The 18559-nt window shown below is 43.9% G+C and overlaps 1 protein-coding gene across 1 annotated transcript in view; it reads right to left on the bottom strand.

The window, feature by feature from the left end:
• Positions 1-18559, bottom strand: part of SLC6A2 (solute carrier family 6 member 2) — a 1509850-nt gene that overhangs the window by 822248 nt on the left and 669043 nt on the right. Inside the window, exon 5 of the mRNA XM_086945193.1 lies at positions 11674-11812. Coding sequence (XP_086801319.1) covers positions 11674-11812 — 139 coding nt within the window. The remainder of the gene's footprint in view (positions 1-11673; positions 11813-18559) is intronic.

Here is an 18559-nt window from a genome sequence, read left to right as displayed (position 1 = left end):
TTTACTCAGGGCTGCTCAGCCTTACTATGGGATTGTTATGCAGATAAGGATTTAAGACTGAGGGAAGACCTGGCAGAGAAATGCGCACTGACTCAGAGAGATTCCTATAAATGTACTCAGATGCTTTACTGGGCTGGGAGGCCTACAGCCCATAGGGCTATGCAACGTGAGGAGTCCCCTATTGAAATCTATATCTCAATAATACCCACTGTAAAGGCATCTCCTTCTGATACCAACATATCCTACACCTCACCCCCCTCCAAAAACATGCCTTAGTGAAGCAATGCGAGAGGGAGCTTATCGAGGACAAACCAGTAGATACATGAGATGCCATCTGGAAGATAGCCTCCAAATCATCCATTTGCCTCCGATATCAAGAGAATGTATATAAGATATTGAAACAGTGGTACTTAACTCCTGTATGACTTTCCAAGGTGTTTGGAGGCTCAGATCTATGTTGGGAGGGCTATGTGGAAGGAGGCATGTTTCTCCGTAGCTGTTGGACTTGTCCCTACATTCAGGAGTTCTGGTCTGAAGTTCTTCGTACAAAATACATGATAACTAACATTTCTTTGCCTCTTAACCCCCTATTAATTCTACTGGGGGATGTGGGAGTGGATAGGATTTATTCCACGACCACCCCCCATCTCCTCTTAGCAGCCAGATTGAACATTGTTCAGATGTGGAAGCAATTGCAGGCACTGTCCATGAAAATGTGGTGCGGGAGGGTGCGGCTGATCTGCACCCTGGAGAAATTAATGGCAATCATCAGGGATAGGGTGGCCAAATTTAATTTATGAGGTCAAAAGAAGCGCCCACATCACACCGATGTTATCCACCCTCCGCCGGCTTCCCATCGAGGCTAGAGCTATCTACAAGACAGCCTGTATCACCCAAAAAGCCTTGCACTCCTCCTCTCCACGCTACCTGGCGAATAAACTGAAACTCTCTGGAGGCTCTAGACCATCACGTAATGCGGAAAATCTACTGCTTGAACCTCCCACTTTCAAGAAAGAAAGATCGATGGCCCAATCCTTTTCAGGCAACGCTGTGAGAATCTGGAACTCACTTCCGCCTCAGCTCCGGACCACCACCTCCTCCTAGGTCTTCAAAACGGACCTCAAAGTTCTCCTCCTCCAAAGACACCTCCAAAAGTAATTCACGCCCTCTCTATTATCTGAAGGAAGACCTCCCATTATTGAAAACTCTATTCTCCATGACTATGGAAGTGCCTTCCCAGTGTGTTCTTGTGGTTGGAGTGTATGCCATTTATTGCAGTATTATTCTTGTACCTTTGATTGGTACTCTTTTGTAACATGCACACGCCACTTTTCTCTTGTAACACACTGTTTACTACCTCTCACATTTTGTTTGCTTTTGATACTTGCACAAGTGCCACCATTGCCTACGTAACGTTTGTTCTTGTGAATGAGTGTCTAGCATATATTGCAGTATATTACCTCTAATTTTACTTTGTTTCCTCTTGTAACCTGCACACTTGTCACTCTTTCCTCCTGTAATGCATTGTTTGCTACCTCATGTAGTAATTTTGCTCACAATTGTCACTTTTACCTCATGTAACTTAACGTCTGCTTTTGTAATTAGTTCACTTGTAATTTTCTGTTCCTATTGTGAAGCGCTCGGATGCCTTCGGGTAAAGTCCGCGCTATATAAAAACGCATAAATAAATAAATAAAAATACATATAGCCGTGACAACAGAGAGAGGGCGGACCCCACCTGACAATATGTAGAACATTGTGTGCGGCTGATATTCATGTTATGTCCCCTGCAGACTCAGTCACACAAAGAGGGGGTTTGGGACACATTTTCCACCTTTTCTTTTTATTTTTCTCTCTCCTTTTCTTGCATGTCTGTACAACAGGGAATACCTAGCTGGACAACAGTTGTACTTTCTACTTGTATGTAAATTTGCCCCCAAGGTTTTTCTAAACATGGAATTTTCACCGGAACTATACCATGTGACATGTTAATTTGTTCAAAGGCATAATGCAATTGTTAGAAAAATAGAGTTTTGGGTGTTTATTGTGTTTCGTTTGGAATGATTATGGAGGTCATTTAAAATGTTCAAACATTTTGGTGGTATGAGCTTAGAATAATAAAAAGTAGAGCTCTTAGACTTTCACCAATATGTTTAGTCCTGAAATTAAAATAGATTGAGACTCTTTGCCAGCATTCCTCCCATCATCATTTGTGAGTTTAATGTACTGAACTAAATACCGAAGGGTATGCCTAGACCTGGGCCCCTTGCACACTGTGCCCCACGGTCCACGCAATAGCGCACTAACAAGGCTTATAAACACCAGAGGGAGTCCGGTTACCTGTGTTCCCCTTTTGAAGGGGTCTTTTCTGACAGTTCGGGATGAATAGTTCCCTTGTGGAGCAAGGTCAGTGCTGATTTGTATAAGGCACACCTCTGTCTAGAGTGGCACATTGTGTGAAAAATTATTGGTTGTAATGCCACCACAAAAGATTGCTAGTGGTTTAGATTAGTTGAAAGTATTCCTCCGATCATCTTTTGGGTGTTTGATGTGATTCACTAAGTGGCCAAGGGTATGCCCAGATGTCAGTCCCTTGCTCGCTGTGCCATAGTTGCAAACAAATTTTAACTGAAATCTAGTCTGTCTATTTGAAAAGTAACTATTGAAATGATAAAATGACAGTGCTCTATCACAAATAGATGGGTGCTTTAATTCTGCCTCAGAGTTGGCATCTATTACAGGACGAGCGTTACGTACGTTACTTCCTGTAGAGAGCAGCAGAGGACTGAGAGAGCAGCAGCAGCAGAGCGCAGCATCGGAAGTGGAGACCGAGAGCCCGCAGGAGCTGGAGCCGGGAGCTGGGAGCCGGGGACAGCGAGGAGGCGGCAGCGGCACCCCCAAACAACCAGTGAATCCTGTGGGGGCCCACGGGGGGTCCAAGCAGGAGGGCTGCATAGAAGAATCAGCAAAATTACGGGGGATTAAAGCGGCAGTGGAAGTGAGCAGCGAGCAGCTGAGCGGACCGGCAGCTCGGAAAGAGGAACTGAAAGAGAACTGAAAGTGACCGGGCAGCAGGGCAGCAGTTTTGGATGGCGAGCCTCCCCCCCCTGAGAATCCCCCCCCCAAAAAAATACCCCACAAAACGAGTGACGAGTAAGCAAGCAAGCAAGCAAGCAAGGAGGAGGAGCTGCAGAGGAGCGGTTGTGGAGCCGTGCAGCGCGGGCTGCGCTGTGTGAACACCAGCTCCGGCTTTAGCCCAGGCCCAAGTCCCGGCGTCAGCGCCGGCATCAGCACACTCCCCCAACCTAGCAACAGAGAACAGAGGACAACAGGTTACTGGCAACTGGCTACTGGCAACACTGCCACACTGTTACATGGGAGAAGATACCGGCTGAGCGGAGCGTGTGAGCGGAGCACCGGAAGGAGCATCGGAGGAGGAGTGCCGGAGGCTGGTGCAAGGCTGAGTGGAGGAGCGGAGGAGCGACACTTCATGAGAGCAGAGAGCAGAGAGCCGCTGGTGTGTGCAGGTGCAGGCAGCTGAGGTGAGCCACTCCACCAGCCTACCCCACTACCCCGCTATCATCCTCCCTCGCTCGCTTCTCCCTCCCCCTCACCCAATCGCTCTACCTATTTCATTACCTGCTATACGCTCATTACTGGCACATAAAGTACCATAGAAATCTGCAAGCATAAAATCGGAAGCGCCGAAGCGCCGAAAAACAAGCGCTTGTATGCAGCCTAAAGCCCAAGCCAGCCGAAATTTCACCCGACCCGACGCGCCCCTCCCAGAGGCCACCACTTGACCCCTTGCCTGGGGAAAGGAGGACAAGTGCGGGGAGCACGAATGAGCAAATGGATAGCATAAATTGACAAACGACGAGCTGCGTGCCTTTTTTGCTAGAAAAAGAAGAAAAACAGCTTAGAGAGCGATTCGAAGTGCCCAGTGTGCTCTGTTATTTTGGGATCGGGTTGGGCCTTTGGCCAGCGATTTGCCTCATCAGAAGCCACCCTTAAGCCCTAATGCCACGGGGCTAATTAGCGCAGGGCCGGATTTACCATTAAAGAGATTGACAGGAGTTAGTGTTTGTGGAAGTAAAGGAAGATAAGGAAGTGCACTCTGGCCTCCAGCACCTGGGAGTGCGCAAAGAAACACAGCGCCGGGATTCTCCACAGATGCGATCAGGCACCGTCCGCCAGGAGGCCATAGCAAGACCACGAAGGAAACAAGGAAACAAAAACAAAAAAACAAAACTAAAAGTACAAGAGGAGGAGGTCTCACAAACCAACATCGGGGAAAACGAAGCGGGTACAGGGACAGGCTGGTTTCAGTCCCAACCCCACCAACAAAGTCAAATGCTAAACCGACTCACCAAACAGTGATACAAAAGTTTTTCTTTCTAAAAGACCCCTTGGCGGCTATGTACGCCCCCCAAAGAGAATCTGCGCTACTGCCAACCCCAATGCAGCCGGCCAAAACACAACCATCTCCTAGAGCTACTATGGCTATGCTAGACAATGTACCATCACAAGAACAATTTCCAGAGATTGTGCTGGCACATACAGATGGCAGAAAATTAGTACCAGTAATAGCCCAGGTGCACCAGGCAGCAATTGAAAGGACGGGACTAACTCCCAAAAGGAAACCGGGAGATGTAACTGATGTTCAAAAAGAAACTACAGTAAAACCAAATATAATTAACACCGGAGATACCGCGGAATCTTCGGATCTAGAGGTCCTAGAGGTCCTAGAGGCTCTTATGGGGACAAGTAGAGAGTGTGAAAACCCCCACTCCTTTACTGAAGGTCAAACACAGGAACAAAATGACCCTTCACTTATAGTAAATCGAAACGCTTGTGAAATCCCCCAAGGAAATAAGGAACAGTGCTGCGTTAATACAAAATGGTCAAAGGAGGATAAAATAGATATAATAAAATCAGCAGCAAGCCTAGCTACAAAGGAATTGCGGATCAGCAAATCGATTTCCAACATAAGCAAGGCGAACCTAATTGAAGTCTCTAGAAGGGATGGGACTGGACAGGGAGCAACTTACCCCGAGCCCAAAGAATACAATCTCACAAAGAAGAGCCATCCTGGTCTCATCAACGCCTCTGAATCCGCAAAGAATTCAGGACGTCAACATAACACAACCACAGGAGGATGGCCATAACCTTATAACAAAGAAACAACAAATCCTGTATTCACCAATAACAATCTCCTCCGGAAATGGGTCAAGCCCCAGCTCATCAGCATTGATACAACATAACGATGACCACCACAATACGAAATGAGCTGACAATTTGATTCAAACCTTGGAACAATCCATTAAGGTACTAAATTTCCAATCTGATAAAATGGACGTCCAAATTGACCTAATAAATTTGATGGCCACTAACATTGCCGGAATAAATAAAAAACTGAACGCAAAAACAGTGTTACTAATAAAAAAACAATCTCCAGAAAGGCAGAGCGACACAAATAATCAACAGGCCACTTGCCATTGTAGCCCGATAATAGAGAAACTGGCCACATTACCGGGAATCTTAAAAGATGTTTTAGGGGCAGCCAAACTGTCATTAACACATCAGTGCCAAGGAACATTTCAAAAACCGAACGCGCAAGAGCAAACCTCTTACCTAACCACTGTCAACAATGAGGAAGCAAAAAATAAAAATGACGCTCAAATAAATTCGGATTTTGAGATAAATCCAATCCAATGCGAAGAACAAATAGCGTCACCACAGCCAATAACAAAGGCGGAAGTTAAAATCACAAAATGGGAAAGAAAGCGCGCAAGGAAGGCCAGGCTAAAATACAACAAACAACAAAACCCAGCCTCGGTCAAATTATTCCCACTCTTTACAGTAAACTCAAACACGGAAACGAAAGTAACACCTCGACCCTTACATGAGCCAGGAAGCGTAGAAAGGAATCAAGCACACTCTTCACAGTCCTCCTTCGCAGACAGTCACCTTGGGCAAATGATAAAAGCAATTTCAGAGTCTCAAATCAAACAAGGAGTCAGAAGCCCAGTCCGCGAGGATAAAGTGACTGGTAAAGATACCCGGGTTGTGCAGCAAGAGAAGAAAATAAAACTACGCGAAAACGAATTGGAAGAAGTAGCACATAGGGTAAATCAGCAAATGCCGGGACAAAGCAGCTCGAGGGGTGACGAAGCACAAAATAGTCAACAATTAACACGGCAAGTACAAGAGACGCAAGAGGGGCCCAACGTTGCAGAACTTAAGCAAAACAGGTTAGAGGGAACATTGTCAACTATCCCTCAATTCCCCCTGAAACCAATTGCTGCAACACTAAGGGGGAAGGATCGTCACTGCAAGCTCTTAGTCCATGAGCAAGAGGATCCACAAATAAAGACGTCGACCCAAAAACATTTGGGCCCTCCAACGGCTAGGCTAGAGGTAAAAATTAAAAATCGGCAGAGTACAAACGGGGAGGCAGTGAAGAACCCCTGCAAATTCTCAAAGGGCCAGGGGGAGATAATGGCAGCGTTCCACAGTCTTTTGAAAAGCAAGAAGTAAAAGACTGGTGTGAACTCAAGCTGTCTTTCATCTCGGAATACTCATCAAAAGGCACCCAGGACACGCTCAATAGGGGAAACCTCTTGAGACTTTTCCATGAAATCCCCGAACTAAAAGTAATCTGTTCATGTGATTTAATTTCAGTGGAATTCAAGGAAACATCCAGAAGGGGGGTAGAGGAGTCCCTGACAACGTGGGCGTCTAAGGACCTGGTGGATAACATTGTAGCAATGAGTGGAAGATTTGAGACAGGGGGAATCAGGCTCCAGGCAGTGCAACGCCCAAGATACCCGTACCCCTTCTTAAACAGTCTAAACGAAGAGCAAAGCCCACGAAGACATCAGCACACATGTTTACGCGGAGCACGTTCCAACTCACAAACGACATCCGTGCGAAACAATAGGCCTCCCAAAAGCGACAGCCTTGCTACAACTTCGGGGAAGCCCCCAGGACCTCAAGAACTGGGCCTGGATCGCAAAAATTTGAATGACAAGTATTCCTAACAAAGGAATACAAACATCGGAACCAGTAAAGGAATACAAGATATCAACTAACATCTCGCTCTGTTCATGGAATGTGCACAGCTTAGGGACATGGGCCAAGACCAAGATACAGTAACATTTTTAAACCAACACCAAATAATTATGCTTCAGGAAACATGGAACATGGGGGCAACCTCAATACCTGGTTTCATTGAACATCATTGCCTGGCAGAAAGACACTCAAATTATGGCCATCCGAAAGGGGGTTTATCAACCTACATAACTCAAAAATTGAATTGGAAAACTGAAGAAATAGACACGGGGGCAAATTGGATCCAAGTGACCAAGGTAACCGGCAAGGAACAAACCAAAACTCTCCTCCTAATAAATGTTTATATCCACCCAGAGAGAAAGAAGCAAAATGGTAAATACATAACTCTTATAAAACTGCTAAAAGTATTGCAGAAAAGCCACACAAACGCTGAACTGGTGATCACCGGCGATTTTAACACCAATCTTTTAGCGACCAACCTGGGAAGAACGCATAAAATATCGAACGGTGCGCTGAACTTTGTCCGCAAACTAGCAGCACTCGACTTAATAATTATGAATGGTAAATCCCCGTGGGACTCGCCTCCAGTGGCAACATACCTGAGTGGAAAAGTCGCTTTGACAATAGACTTTATTATAATGAGTATTAAGCAGCTCTCAGAAATAAACAGTTTCAGAATAATTACACGAGTTGAAAGTGATCATCTGCCGTTAATATTGAATCTAAAGAATAGAACAAACTTCGCCCAGAAGAATAACGCCATTACGCAGCATCCAGAAACGTTCAACCTGCGTAAAGTAAAATGGCGAGGAGAGGCTCCTGAATTTTTTGAGAACAAAGTAAAGGCCTTTATTGAAACCCAAGGCCCAGTTAAAGAAGGTGCTCATGTAAGCTCTTGGGAGCAAATAGTCGAGTTTTTACTTCAAACCTTCCCGGTTACCAAGTCACGAGAACTTTAAATACAGTCAAAAGGGACCCATGGTTCAACCACGATCTCAAAACGCGCAAAAGAGAGATCGCGAGAGAAGTACGACGTCTATCCCGAGAGTGAGAAAAGGACCTAAAACAAGAAAAAATAAAGTTGCAGACACTAAGGAGTGTTTACAGAAAGACGTTGGGGAAAGCTAAATCAGAGTACAAAGAATCAATCTGGCAGCAACTACTAATAGCTAGTGAAAAACCCAATACCAGCGATTTCTGGGGGATTATTAACAGGTTAACAACGGGTCCAACACTTCAGCAACAGGCAGGAATCAGAGCAGAAATCTGGACAGACCATGTAAAGACCTTGTTCAACCAATCCAGAAGGGATTCAGAACAACAACCCCAGGGGCAACACCATGACCAAAAGGAGGTACAATTTGGACCGAGTCATGCAACAACAACAGCCAACTCACCCCATTTAAAGTCCTCTTTCGAAGAGCAAACTCCTCTGGCAAATGAGAAAGAACTAAAAATCCTCATAAAGAAATTAAAGTCTGAGGGAGCGGCTGGGCCAAACGGTATTCCAAATGCAATCCTTAGGAATAACCCAGATCTATGGTCTGAAATCCTAACACCAGTCTTCAACGAGATCTATGAAAATTCTAATATCCCAGCTTCTTGGAGGGGGTCTGTCATTCACCCCATATATAAAAAGGGAGATCACGGTAAGCCAGGGAATTATAGATTAATCTCCTTGATTGACATGGAAGCCAAACTATACTCCTCGTGCCTATTGAACCATCTGCAACGTTGGATGGAGGAACAAAACATCATCCCCAACTCCCAAAGAGGATTCAGGCAAGGCATGGGCACTCAATCGAACCTTGCAGCCCTAGCTCTCTTGACGGAACAGGCACAAAGAAGGAAAGTCCGCCTCCTAGCCTGCTTCGTGGATATCAAATCAGCATTTGACAGAGTGAGCAGGAATAATTTATGGAGCAAACTTCAAAGATGGGGCAAACCAAATGCACTCTTCACTGCAATTGTAACTTTGCACACCGACACCTGGACAAGAGTCAAGTTGGGAAACGGGTCGAGCACCACTGGAAGTATCCCACACAAAGTGGTCTGAAGCAAGGCTGTGTCTTGGCCCCAAGTAAATGTAAATGTAAAATGTAACACGTCACAAGGAACACGAATTGTCCCTCAAAGCAAAGACCCAGTCCCTGATCTATGCCTACAGATCCCTTCGTAGAAAATTGGACTGCCCTAACTATTCGCATTTGTTAAAAGTTATGGCTGCTCAAATCCAACCAAGCTTGTCATACGGTCTTATCTTCTGGTGTGGCAAAGATTCACATTTCCAGAACGAATTGCAGTCAAAAATCTACAAAGCAGTTTTTGATTTGCCAAAATGTGCCTCACCCGCCCAGGTAAGACTGGAATTCGGGCTTCAGGACCTCAATTACTGGGAAATGTGCAACTTTATAAAATTCTGTCACACCCTCCGGTTATCCGAAGTGGACAGTCTAAATAGACTCTGTTGGGATGAAGTAAGGTCACAGAACGAGCAAGAAACCCCAAACTCTTAGGGGAGCTACCTGAGTACATCTTTGGCCACTTTGGAACTCCAATCAGCATGGGACAACAAGATGGACCGAGCGTCCTTTAACAAAACTGTCAATGTTCAAAGTAAAAAGAAATCTTTATTGGAAGATAAATTTGCACTCATAAAGAGACGGTATGGATGGACAGTCATGAACTCATACAAGTCTTCGAAGCCACAAACCTACTTATTTGCCAATTTTAGCTCCTTTTTGAAGATGTACTTTCTAAAGTTCAGGCTGGGGGTGCATGTCTCCAAGGATTTATCCCCCTCTTGGTTGACAGTTTTTAACTCAGAACGTTGTCGCTTATGCGGATACCAAAAGGAAACCTTGGCCCATTTGGTGTGCGCATGCCCAGTTATGTTAACCCAAAGGAGACAATACCTAAAGGAGATTTTTATCAACCTGAACATTCGCTCTAGCAGACAAGCAGTGATAAGGTGGCTGGAGGGTTCATCATGCATCTTGTCTTGCCGAGGAGTCAAGTTTATGAGATTAGTCAACAGTTGCCTATTGCAAGCGGACGATCTTTAATCATAATTGTATGTAACAAACTTTCATACTTTTTAAAGTGGTTGGTACATAATTTTAACTTTTTGCTGTAACTTGATCTAAATATAGTTTTAGAATGATTTGAAAGTAAGATTTTTTTCACATTTGAAATGTATGGGAGTCGGAGCACAGTTGCACTTTTGTATATATGACACCTCTAGCTGTTTGATAAGATGAAACTTACTCTTTCTATGTAAAGAAACATTAAACTTGAAACTTGAAACTATTACAGGCTCATAAAGTTAGCACTATCCCAGTAAGAGAATACATTTCTCTTTTTTTGTAAAAGATGAATATTTGACACATTCATGTCTGTGTTGGTATGTGACAATTATAAACTAATGGGGTAACCCATGGAAAGCCAAAGGACTTGGGTAAAAGGCAATATAAACATCAAGGAGGTCCAAATGGCAATGTCTTATTATCAAAAGTTAGTCGAACAACATTTTCCAATTTGCTCAAACAGTATGCACTACGTTTTGAGCAACCTGGAAAATGCACATTAAAATACGTGTATGCATTATGGATTTATTCAGAAAAATCAAAACATTATGGGGGTCATTACGATCGCGGACGGACTTGAGTCCGTCCGCGACCCCAGAGCATGAGGGAACGTCCGCATGGGCTGCGGCGTTCCCTCTGTGCAGATTAGGATGTGACCGCCAGGGTGGCGGTCACATCCTCTATTTTAACATTGCGGCGGATGGAGCTTCAAGCTGCACCCGCAGCAATGTTAAAAATGCATGCACAGCATTTGCGTGCACAAAGCGGCAGGCACCGCGCGCTGCCTGCTGCATTGTGCACGCAAATGCAGGGGGTACCTATGGTACCCCCCATGTGCACCCCCCATTACACCTAGGGGGCCCGCAACGGGCCCCCGCAGTGCAGTTACACATGCTTTTCCACGGCAGAAAAGCCGCCGCGGAAAAGCATGTTCCCAAGCACATCCTAATCTGGCTGACGGTGTCTGAGAGACACCGTCACCATTTTAGTGCTTTTCCGCCGCGGTTGTAAGCCAGCCGCGGCGGAAAAGCTGCGGACCTAAACCATGACCCACCAGCCATCCTAATGTGGCGGTGGGTCCTGGTGGGTCCGCAGAGGATTTTCCGCATCCTCCGGGCCGGCGGTGGCTTCCGCCGGCCCGGGGGATGCGGAAAATCCTCCGTCGTAATGACCCCCTAAATGTGGACAAATATATATTTTTTCCCATTGAAGTAATTGTGTTTCTCTCTGGTATCGGTTTGTCTCTCTCACATAAAGATCAATTAGTTTGACCATAGATAGGATACAATTTTGTTCAACTACCTTTGCCAATAAGACATTGCCATTAGAACCACATTGTCTTGGGACATGGGCACATCCTCATCAGAGGAATATATTTTATTTTCAGAATGACAGGACAGCTGAATTTATCTACTGCGTGCAAAGCATTCCATTGGTAGCCCAAAGACAGGCCATAAGGTAAAAGGAAATCATACAATTCTCCAAAATCAATTTGGTTATCAAATAATCATACCTTTCCTGATGTCTTCACCCCTTTCCAAAGACTGAAGAAAAGAATTATCACAACCACCAAGAGGCACAATGTGAGCTGCCATCGCGGTAAACCGAGGTCATGGATTCCACTGCTTTCATGGAGATGAAGCACACCTCGTCTGTTTACAAACAAAAATGAAAGAGTTCTGGTTAGGAATCTCTCATGAGACAAAGTAACCAAAATTAACCCCCCACACACGACTGTTAAATGTACAATTCTATCAAGTGATTATTGTGAGAGCAAGGTCAGTGGACAGCATTCATATCATGCTCTTGCCTATTGACGAAATTGCATGGATGACTCAATGCAAATTAATAGTAGATCATCTTTCATCATCGAAATAGTTCACATATCTGTATCAGGATTTAATGACTCTACATACATTAGGTTAATCAGTCCATAATCAAATAACTGCAATGTAAATATTGAGACAAGGATACAGGCGGTTTGATTAAATAGTTTGTTCTTACAATATCTGCCAAGGAAAAAAGTGACGGTCATTGGAATCATTTAGTTGGTCATGATGATCAGTGTCTTGTGGTCTATAAAGTCTCTTTGCCACACTAAAATTACTCAATTAATCAGCTCTCTCTTTAGTCAGATGGGGGTATGGATTATTCTTTTCTGAGCTCTTAACATTTGAGCTACTGTATATCTTTTGACTTTTTACTGAGCCCTTATTGTTGCCAAAAGCCATAAAGACATTTTACATAAAATGTATTATGGTCTCACAAGCTAAGATGAAAAAGCACTCTTCTCACTTGAACCAACTTATTTCCTGTATTGAGCTTACTGCCAGAGCTAGGGAAGCCAGCTTCCTGGATTACCACAGGACTAACTCGGTGCTATGTCTCTGTTTAAGTCTTCTATCTGTTCTGTTACATCTCTACTCCCATACTCAGTATAATAATACTGAACAAGCAGTATAGCCAACAATAAAGTGATATGAATGTAACCTTTTTTCATGTTCACCTGATGTTAGAGCCCCATGTGCTAAGATGACTGAGATGCTGGTGAGTGGGAACTTCAGACAGCAAGTATAATCCAAAGAACTGGAGATGCAGCTTGAGTTCCACGTACTCAAACATAATATTCAGCAGGTATACAGGAAAAGAAAGACTGTGGTACATGCTGGGGTTGCTTCTAGAGTTGATCAGCCTCAATATTCCTGCTTTATTTGAAAATGAAAAAGTCCATAATCCACTAATTGTGGGATACAGGAGTGCTATCTAAAGCTCACCTAACACAGCAAGCCAAACAACTTTACCCAAGACTTTTGAGACTTTTTTCTAAGGACCAATTGGAAGCCCAATGTGACACCACAGCATCAGTCAGGGAAAGATACAACCCCATGATAGGTCTTTAGGATCTTTGCAAACTCTCTCTACGATGAGATCCAATACACCTGAGCCCAGGCTGGGGCACTCTGCTTAGTCTGATCCCGTGACATTAACTTTCTGGGGCGATAAACACATCACACTGGCCCCTGCCTGAAATACTTATTTCCCCTCCCGGGGCTTATTGTAGTTATTAAATCCACTTCACTGTGAACACTGAGTTGCCTATTCGCCCTCAGAGACCATAGCTATATGTTTTATACAGGCATGAGATGACCCTACTAGAGAAGATCAAGGGCCTGATGTACTAGGAACCGGTTGCAACATACTGGCTTGCAAATGTATGTACTAATTGTTCAGATCGCAAATGACCTATTCAAAGTGGGTCCTAATTCAACCTGCCTCATGAATATTATTGAGGCAGGTTGCAAATTGCTACAGACTAGGAATCGCAGCTATCAAACGGATGGTGGCCTGCTGGGGTCAGCAGAACACCATGTCTGATTTCTTTTCTCCCATTTAAAAATGTCTTACCACCTCTTTTGAGGAGGTGGTAAAAGATTAATGTTTTGCGATTGGAATTTTGTTCCAAAACATTAATGAATATCGTATTCTCTGTTTGGAAGAGATGCCCTAATCACACTCCTTTCTAAAGACCAAAGGGATATTTGGCTGCAAACCTAAATTGTGATTTGGTAACATGTTACCAAATAGCAATTTAGTTACGTACAGGCCTTTTTACTCCTGCATATCTGACCCTCTGCGATCACAAAAAGGCTTTGTACATCTGGCCCTAAGTTCCTTAAAGGCTACTAAATGGTTAAAGCTATTTTTCTCCAGCTTTCTTCTATTGATGTTTCTCCAACACATAGGTATATTTTGCTAATGCATTTTTAAATCTTTAGAACTCTAGTTGAATCATGCCTCTTTGGCTCTGATTGTTAAAAAGTGGATCAAAAACAACCACTCAGACAGTAATTATTGAACGTGGCACACATAACTAAAGGGACTGCTCGCAACAGCAGGTTGGGAAATACATCAGAGATAGTGGATAAGATTTCTGCTCTTGCTCTTTACCTAAACCTGTTGATGGAATCCTGGCTTACTGTATCTTCCCAAACCATCCTGGATCTACTTGTACTCACTGAGTACTCATTTATATCACATGTCTGAAAAAGACAGCATTGGGGTGGAGTAGTCATGAATCACAGCATCGGCATCCACTTTAAACACTTGAAATCTGAAATATTTCCCATAGTACAATGCTTGGTTGTGGAACTCAAAATATTGTTTTAACTCCTACCAGAATCAACATTACATACACTGTTATGTTATCAACAACTTACTTGGTAGGGTATAATGGCACTGGAGCAAGTACTCTATGGATAGGTGAAGAGGGCAATAACTTTTGTGAACATAAGCACCATACTCCTGATTCACCCTAATAACTATATCAATTTTCGGTAATTTCAATTGGCCCTGGGGTTTTTGCTTTCTTTTTTCTCAATGAACCCAGATTTAACATTGCGTGAATCTCACACATATCAAAGGCTTTTGAGTGAGGCACAATATGGAAAGCTGTGGATCCTTTGGGGCAGATCTACAAGAAAGTGCCGCAGTGTGGCATCGCAAGCCATTTGTCTGCGCCACGCTGCGGCACTTTCAGAGCACAGGAATGCAAAATATTTACAATATTATGTTACATTCCTGTGCTCTCCCCTACGCTGGCACACAAACAGCTGCAAAGGCTGGCGCAGGCACCTTTGCACCATGGTGCAAGGATGCCTGCAGCATGGGGAGATTGTTTTTGTGCAGGAAGGGGCACCTTCTTGCACAAAAACAATCACTAAAGGCATTTTCCTCTTTTAATGCATGCTGTAGAATGCAGCACGCATTGAAAGAGGAAACAACGAGTAGAAATTAAAACATTTCTCCTCGTTGCCCCTCGCTATGCCACTCTTAGGATGGCGTAGCATACTGACGCATTTCCAGGTTTAGGAATCCTTGAAAATCTGGAAATGTGTCTCGTTCCATGGGTTTTGCATTGGAAAACCCACAGCAATACCCATGGAACGCCCCTTTCACGCAAAGTGCTGCATGTAAACTGGCTATATTTACAAGGACAGGAAAAGCCACACATGGTGGCTCTTCCTGTCCTTGTAAATATGGGGCAGGGAAATGCGCTGCCAGTGTGTCACAAAAAGTGACGTACTGGCAGTGAAAGGGGCTTGTTAATCTGCCCCTTTGTCTTCTACTTGACATCACTACTGGGCACTACTATATTATTGAAGTAAGCAGCAATGCTGTACACAAAAGTTGAAAATCAGTGTTGTACTCTTCTAAGGTAGTGGGCCCTTCTCTGGAAGTCTGAGGCCGTACCTACCATTTTGAGCCTTTTGAAACTGTATTTAATTAGTATGGTAGATTACTTTGCTTGCTTTGCCTTTTTTCCTCAGCAAGGGCTTATTTTCTCCTACATGTACGATCTTGTCTCTAACCCTTCCTCCTTCCCCTGCTCGTCCTTCCTTGAATCTTAGCCTTGCCCTAGGGTCATACAGCTCTAAGGGGGACCTTATCTCAGCACTACTTAATGTTCCCCCCAGAGTATCCAGCATGGATGTCCAAATCAAGGGAATATGGAAAGGACATCTTACTCTGGCTTCTTCCCTGTTTGGTCCTGGTAATGGCTGAAAACAGCCTAGCACCAGCAATTCTCATCCTCCTGTGTCCAAAACCAGCAACAGAAAGCTAAACCATCCATCAAATTGGTAAGGCTCATCCTATCTCAGCGCCAGGAAATCCCGAGATGGGGTAACAGTGCGCTTTACAAGTATCATCATTACATTACATTACATCATTACATTACATTACATTACATCTCGTCAGCTATTGCCTCTGGGTATTTATCCGAGGAGGCTCCACTAGCCCACTTCTGCTTGAGCGGCTTGGGTATATCCTTTGCCCACTTTTACCCTGCTCCTTGATAGGCTACTGAAGAACTAAGGTCCCTAGTTGGGTTGTCTTTACTCTGGTCCTGGATAATCCTGACAGACCTACTACTGTAGAATCAATGTCCCTTCATGGGTGTCTTAACTCTGCTCCTGTCATGTGTATGTTTCTTCCTGGGTTACCTTATAGTCACTCCTTAGTTGCCTACTCTGACCTACTATTATAACATCAAGAGCCCTTCCTGTATTGCATTAAGCCTCTATCCTAAATAGGTGTTACATACCTACTGCTGTAGCAATTAAGTTGCTGAATGTTTTGCCCTTAATCCACTCCATATTTAACCAATCCGACTGACTATTTTAGAACTTCAGTTTGTTCCTCAATTAGCCTAAAGCTAAAATTATTTGTTAGTTGAATAACTAAAACATCTTTGAAGCCAAATACACCTATATAAAAACAAAACCATCCTAAAAACATTTTTAAATTGTGAAATCTGCTGTTGAATGATTCATTACTGTTCTTGATGTCCCAGACAAGTAATTTGAAGTTAGAAAGGTTGAAGCCTCCATTGTATTTCTTCATGGCAGACTGAATTCCCTTCCCTCAGCAGATAATGTCAGAGCAACTGATTACATTTCAAAGAGATCCCATAGAAAAAACTAACAAAAATTAGAAATATTTTCTCAAACACCTAGCTGTATACTAGACCATCTTAGAAACCCTCTATGAAGGGGTCTCAGACCTTCATTCCCCCACCAAATGTCTCGAGGGCTGTTGTGAGAAACTGGATTCTTAACTCGAGGGAAGGCAATGGATGAAGGCCCAAAAACTCAAGAGTGCTGTGTAGGTGGCCCTGAACCAATTCTCACAAAGGTTCTATGCTGGGCCGTCCCTAACTTCTTAGGGCTTCTTCATGGCCAAAACAGTATAAAAAAACACTTTTCTTCAGTTTTCAAAAATGATGGTAGTCCAAATCAGGCTCTCTGAGCAACCAATCCTGCGCATGCATTTGACTATTAAAATGCAGACCAACCATTAAGTCTATGAAGATGATTTCTTAAATGACTCAATCACACTACCACACTACATCATGAGCATTAAACTGTCAGGCGACCTTGCAACCAATTGTAGTTCATAATTGTCTCACCTTCTCCCCTTGCTCACATTTATTTGGTAAGTGTAGGGGAGTAATTCCACAGAGTGTGATGTCTTGTGCTCCTATTGCCATTCCCCAGCTGGTGGGGGCTCCCAGCACAGGATATGCACCAGAAAGGCTATCATCCACCAGGCCTTGACTTAACAACTCCATGCATTTTCTGGTGGAAGAATTCTAATTTCAGACAGTTCAGGAGGTGGGAGCTTGGAATATACATTTTAGGAGTTGCTGGAGCCTAGGCAGGGATTAACAACATTCCTAAAATTATTTTTTTGACATTTGTACTGCAAAGGAATGGCTGATTTTAGACTGTGCATGAAATACCACTCTTGGGATTCTGCTTCAACCTATCACCCATATCTCACTTCTAAATGGCAGACAGTGGCATTAGTAAATCGATCCTTTTTGCTCTCTCTGCTGCTTTCCACACAATGAGCCATCTGATTCTCATTCAGAGACAGAGAAATCTTGTGATTCAGTGCAATGCCCTCCAATAGATTGACTCCTTGTTGGGCAGCATGCAGCCTATTTATCATGGTACATTTAAGCCTGAAGCTAAGGCTGCATGCTTGGGCATCCACAGTGGTTTCTATTCTCACCTCGGTTATTCAATCTATATTACAGCCTTGGGTATCTGCTACATTAGAATATTTTTTTACATGTTTGTAAATGTTACATAGATCCCATTCATTTGCAAGAAAGTCTACAAATCCCCCAGCCCACCTCTTCTAGGAACAGTAGTCACACACCGAAGGATGCAGAACATTCTTCTGAGAATTAATCCAACCGAAACGGAGATACTGCTCACCCAGAAACATCCCAACAACTGGAATGGAATAACGTGTCCTGACACTATGGGTAACACAACAAAACCAGCTGAACTTACAAGACATTTAGGTACAATGCTGGAACCTAAACTCTCCATTGACCATTAAAAAGATTTCATGTCTTATGCCTATTTCATCCACCTGCAAATTCATTGCTTTTTTGCAAAGAGTCCTTTAATTAATGATGAAGAAAGCACTCATCCTGGGATCCACCTCCTCAGCCTGGGACAATTCTTGGAGGCCTGCCGCACTAGGAACCCCTCCCACCCCTAAGGGCCAAGTGCGCAACCTTGACATCATACTGGACTCCTCACTAACAATGAATAGCAAAACTAACGCAGTATCATCATCATCACCCCACAGAATCACCCATGCACTCATCACCAGCGGACTTGACTATGGCAACGCACTCTATGCTGGCGCCACCCAGAAACAGCTCAGGAAACTACAGAACATCCAAAACGTTGCAGCCAGTCTGGTCCTCGACATCCCTCACCACAGCCACATAACACAACACCTCTGACAACTCCACTGGCTCCCAATCAACAAGAGAATAAACTTCAAGCTCCTCACACGTTCCTACAAAGCTATCCACG

Source organism: Lissotriton vulgaris, chromosome 12, assembly GCF_964263255.1.
Source record: "Lissotriton vulgaris chromosome 12, aLisVul1.2, whole genome shotgun sequence".
In the NCBI taxonomy this organism is placed as follows: domain Eukaryota; kingdom Metazoa; phylum Chordata; class Amphibia; order Caudata; family Salamandridae; genus Lissotriton; species Lissotriton vulgaris.
This window is presented reverse-complemented; position numbering and strand designations above follow the sequence as displayed.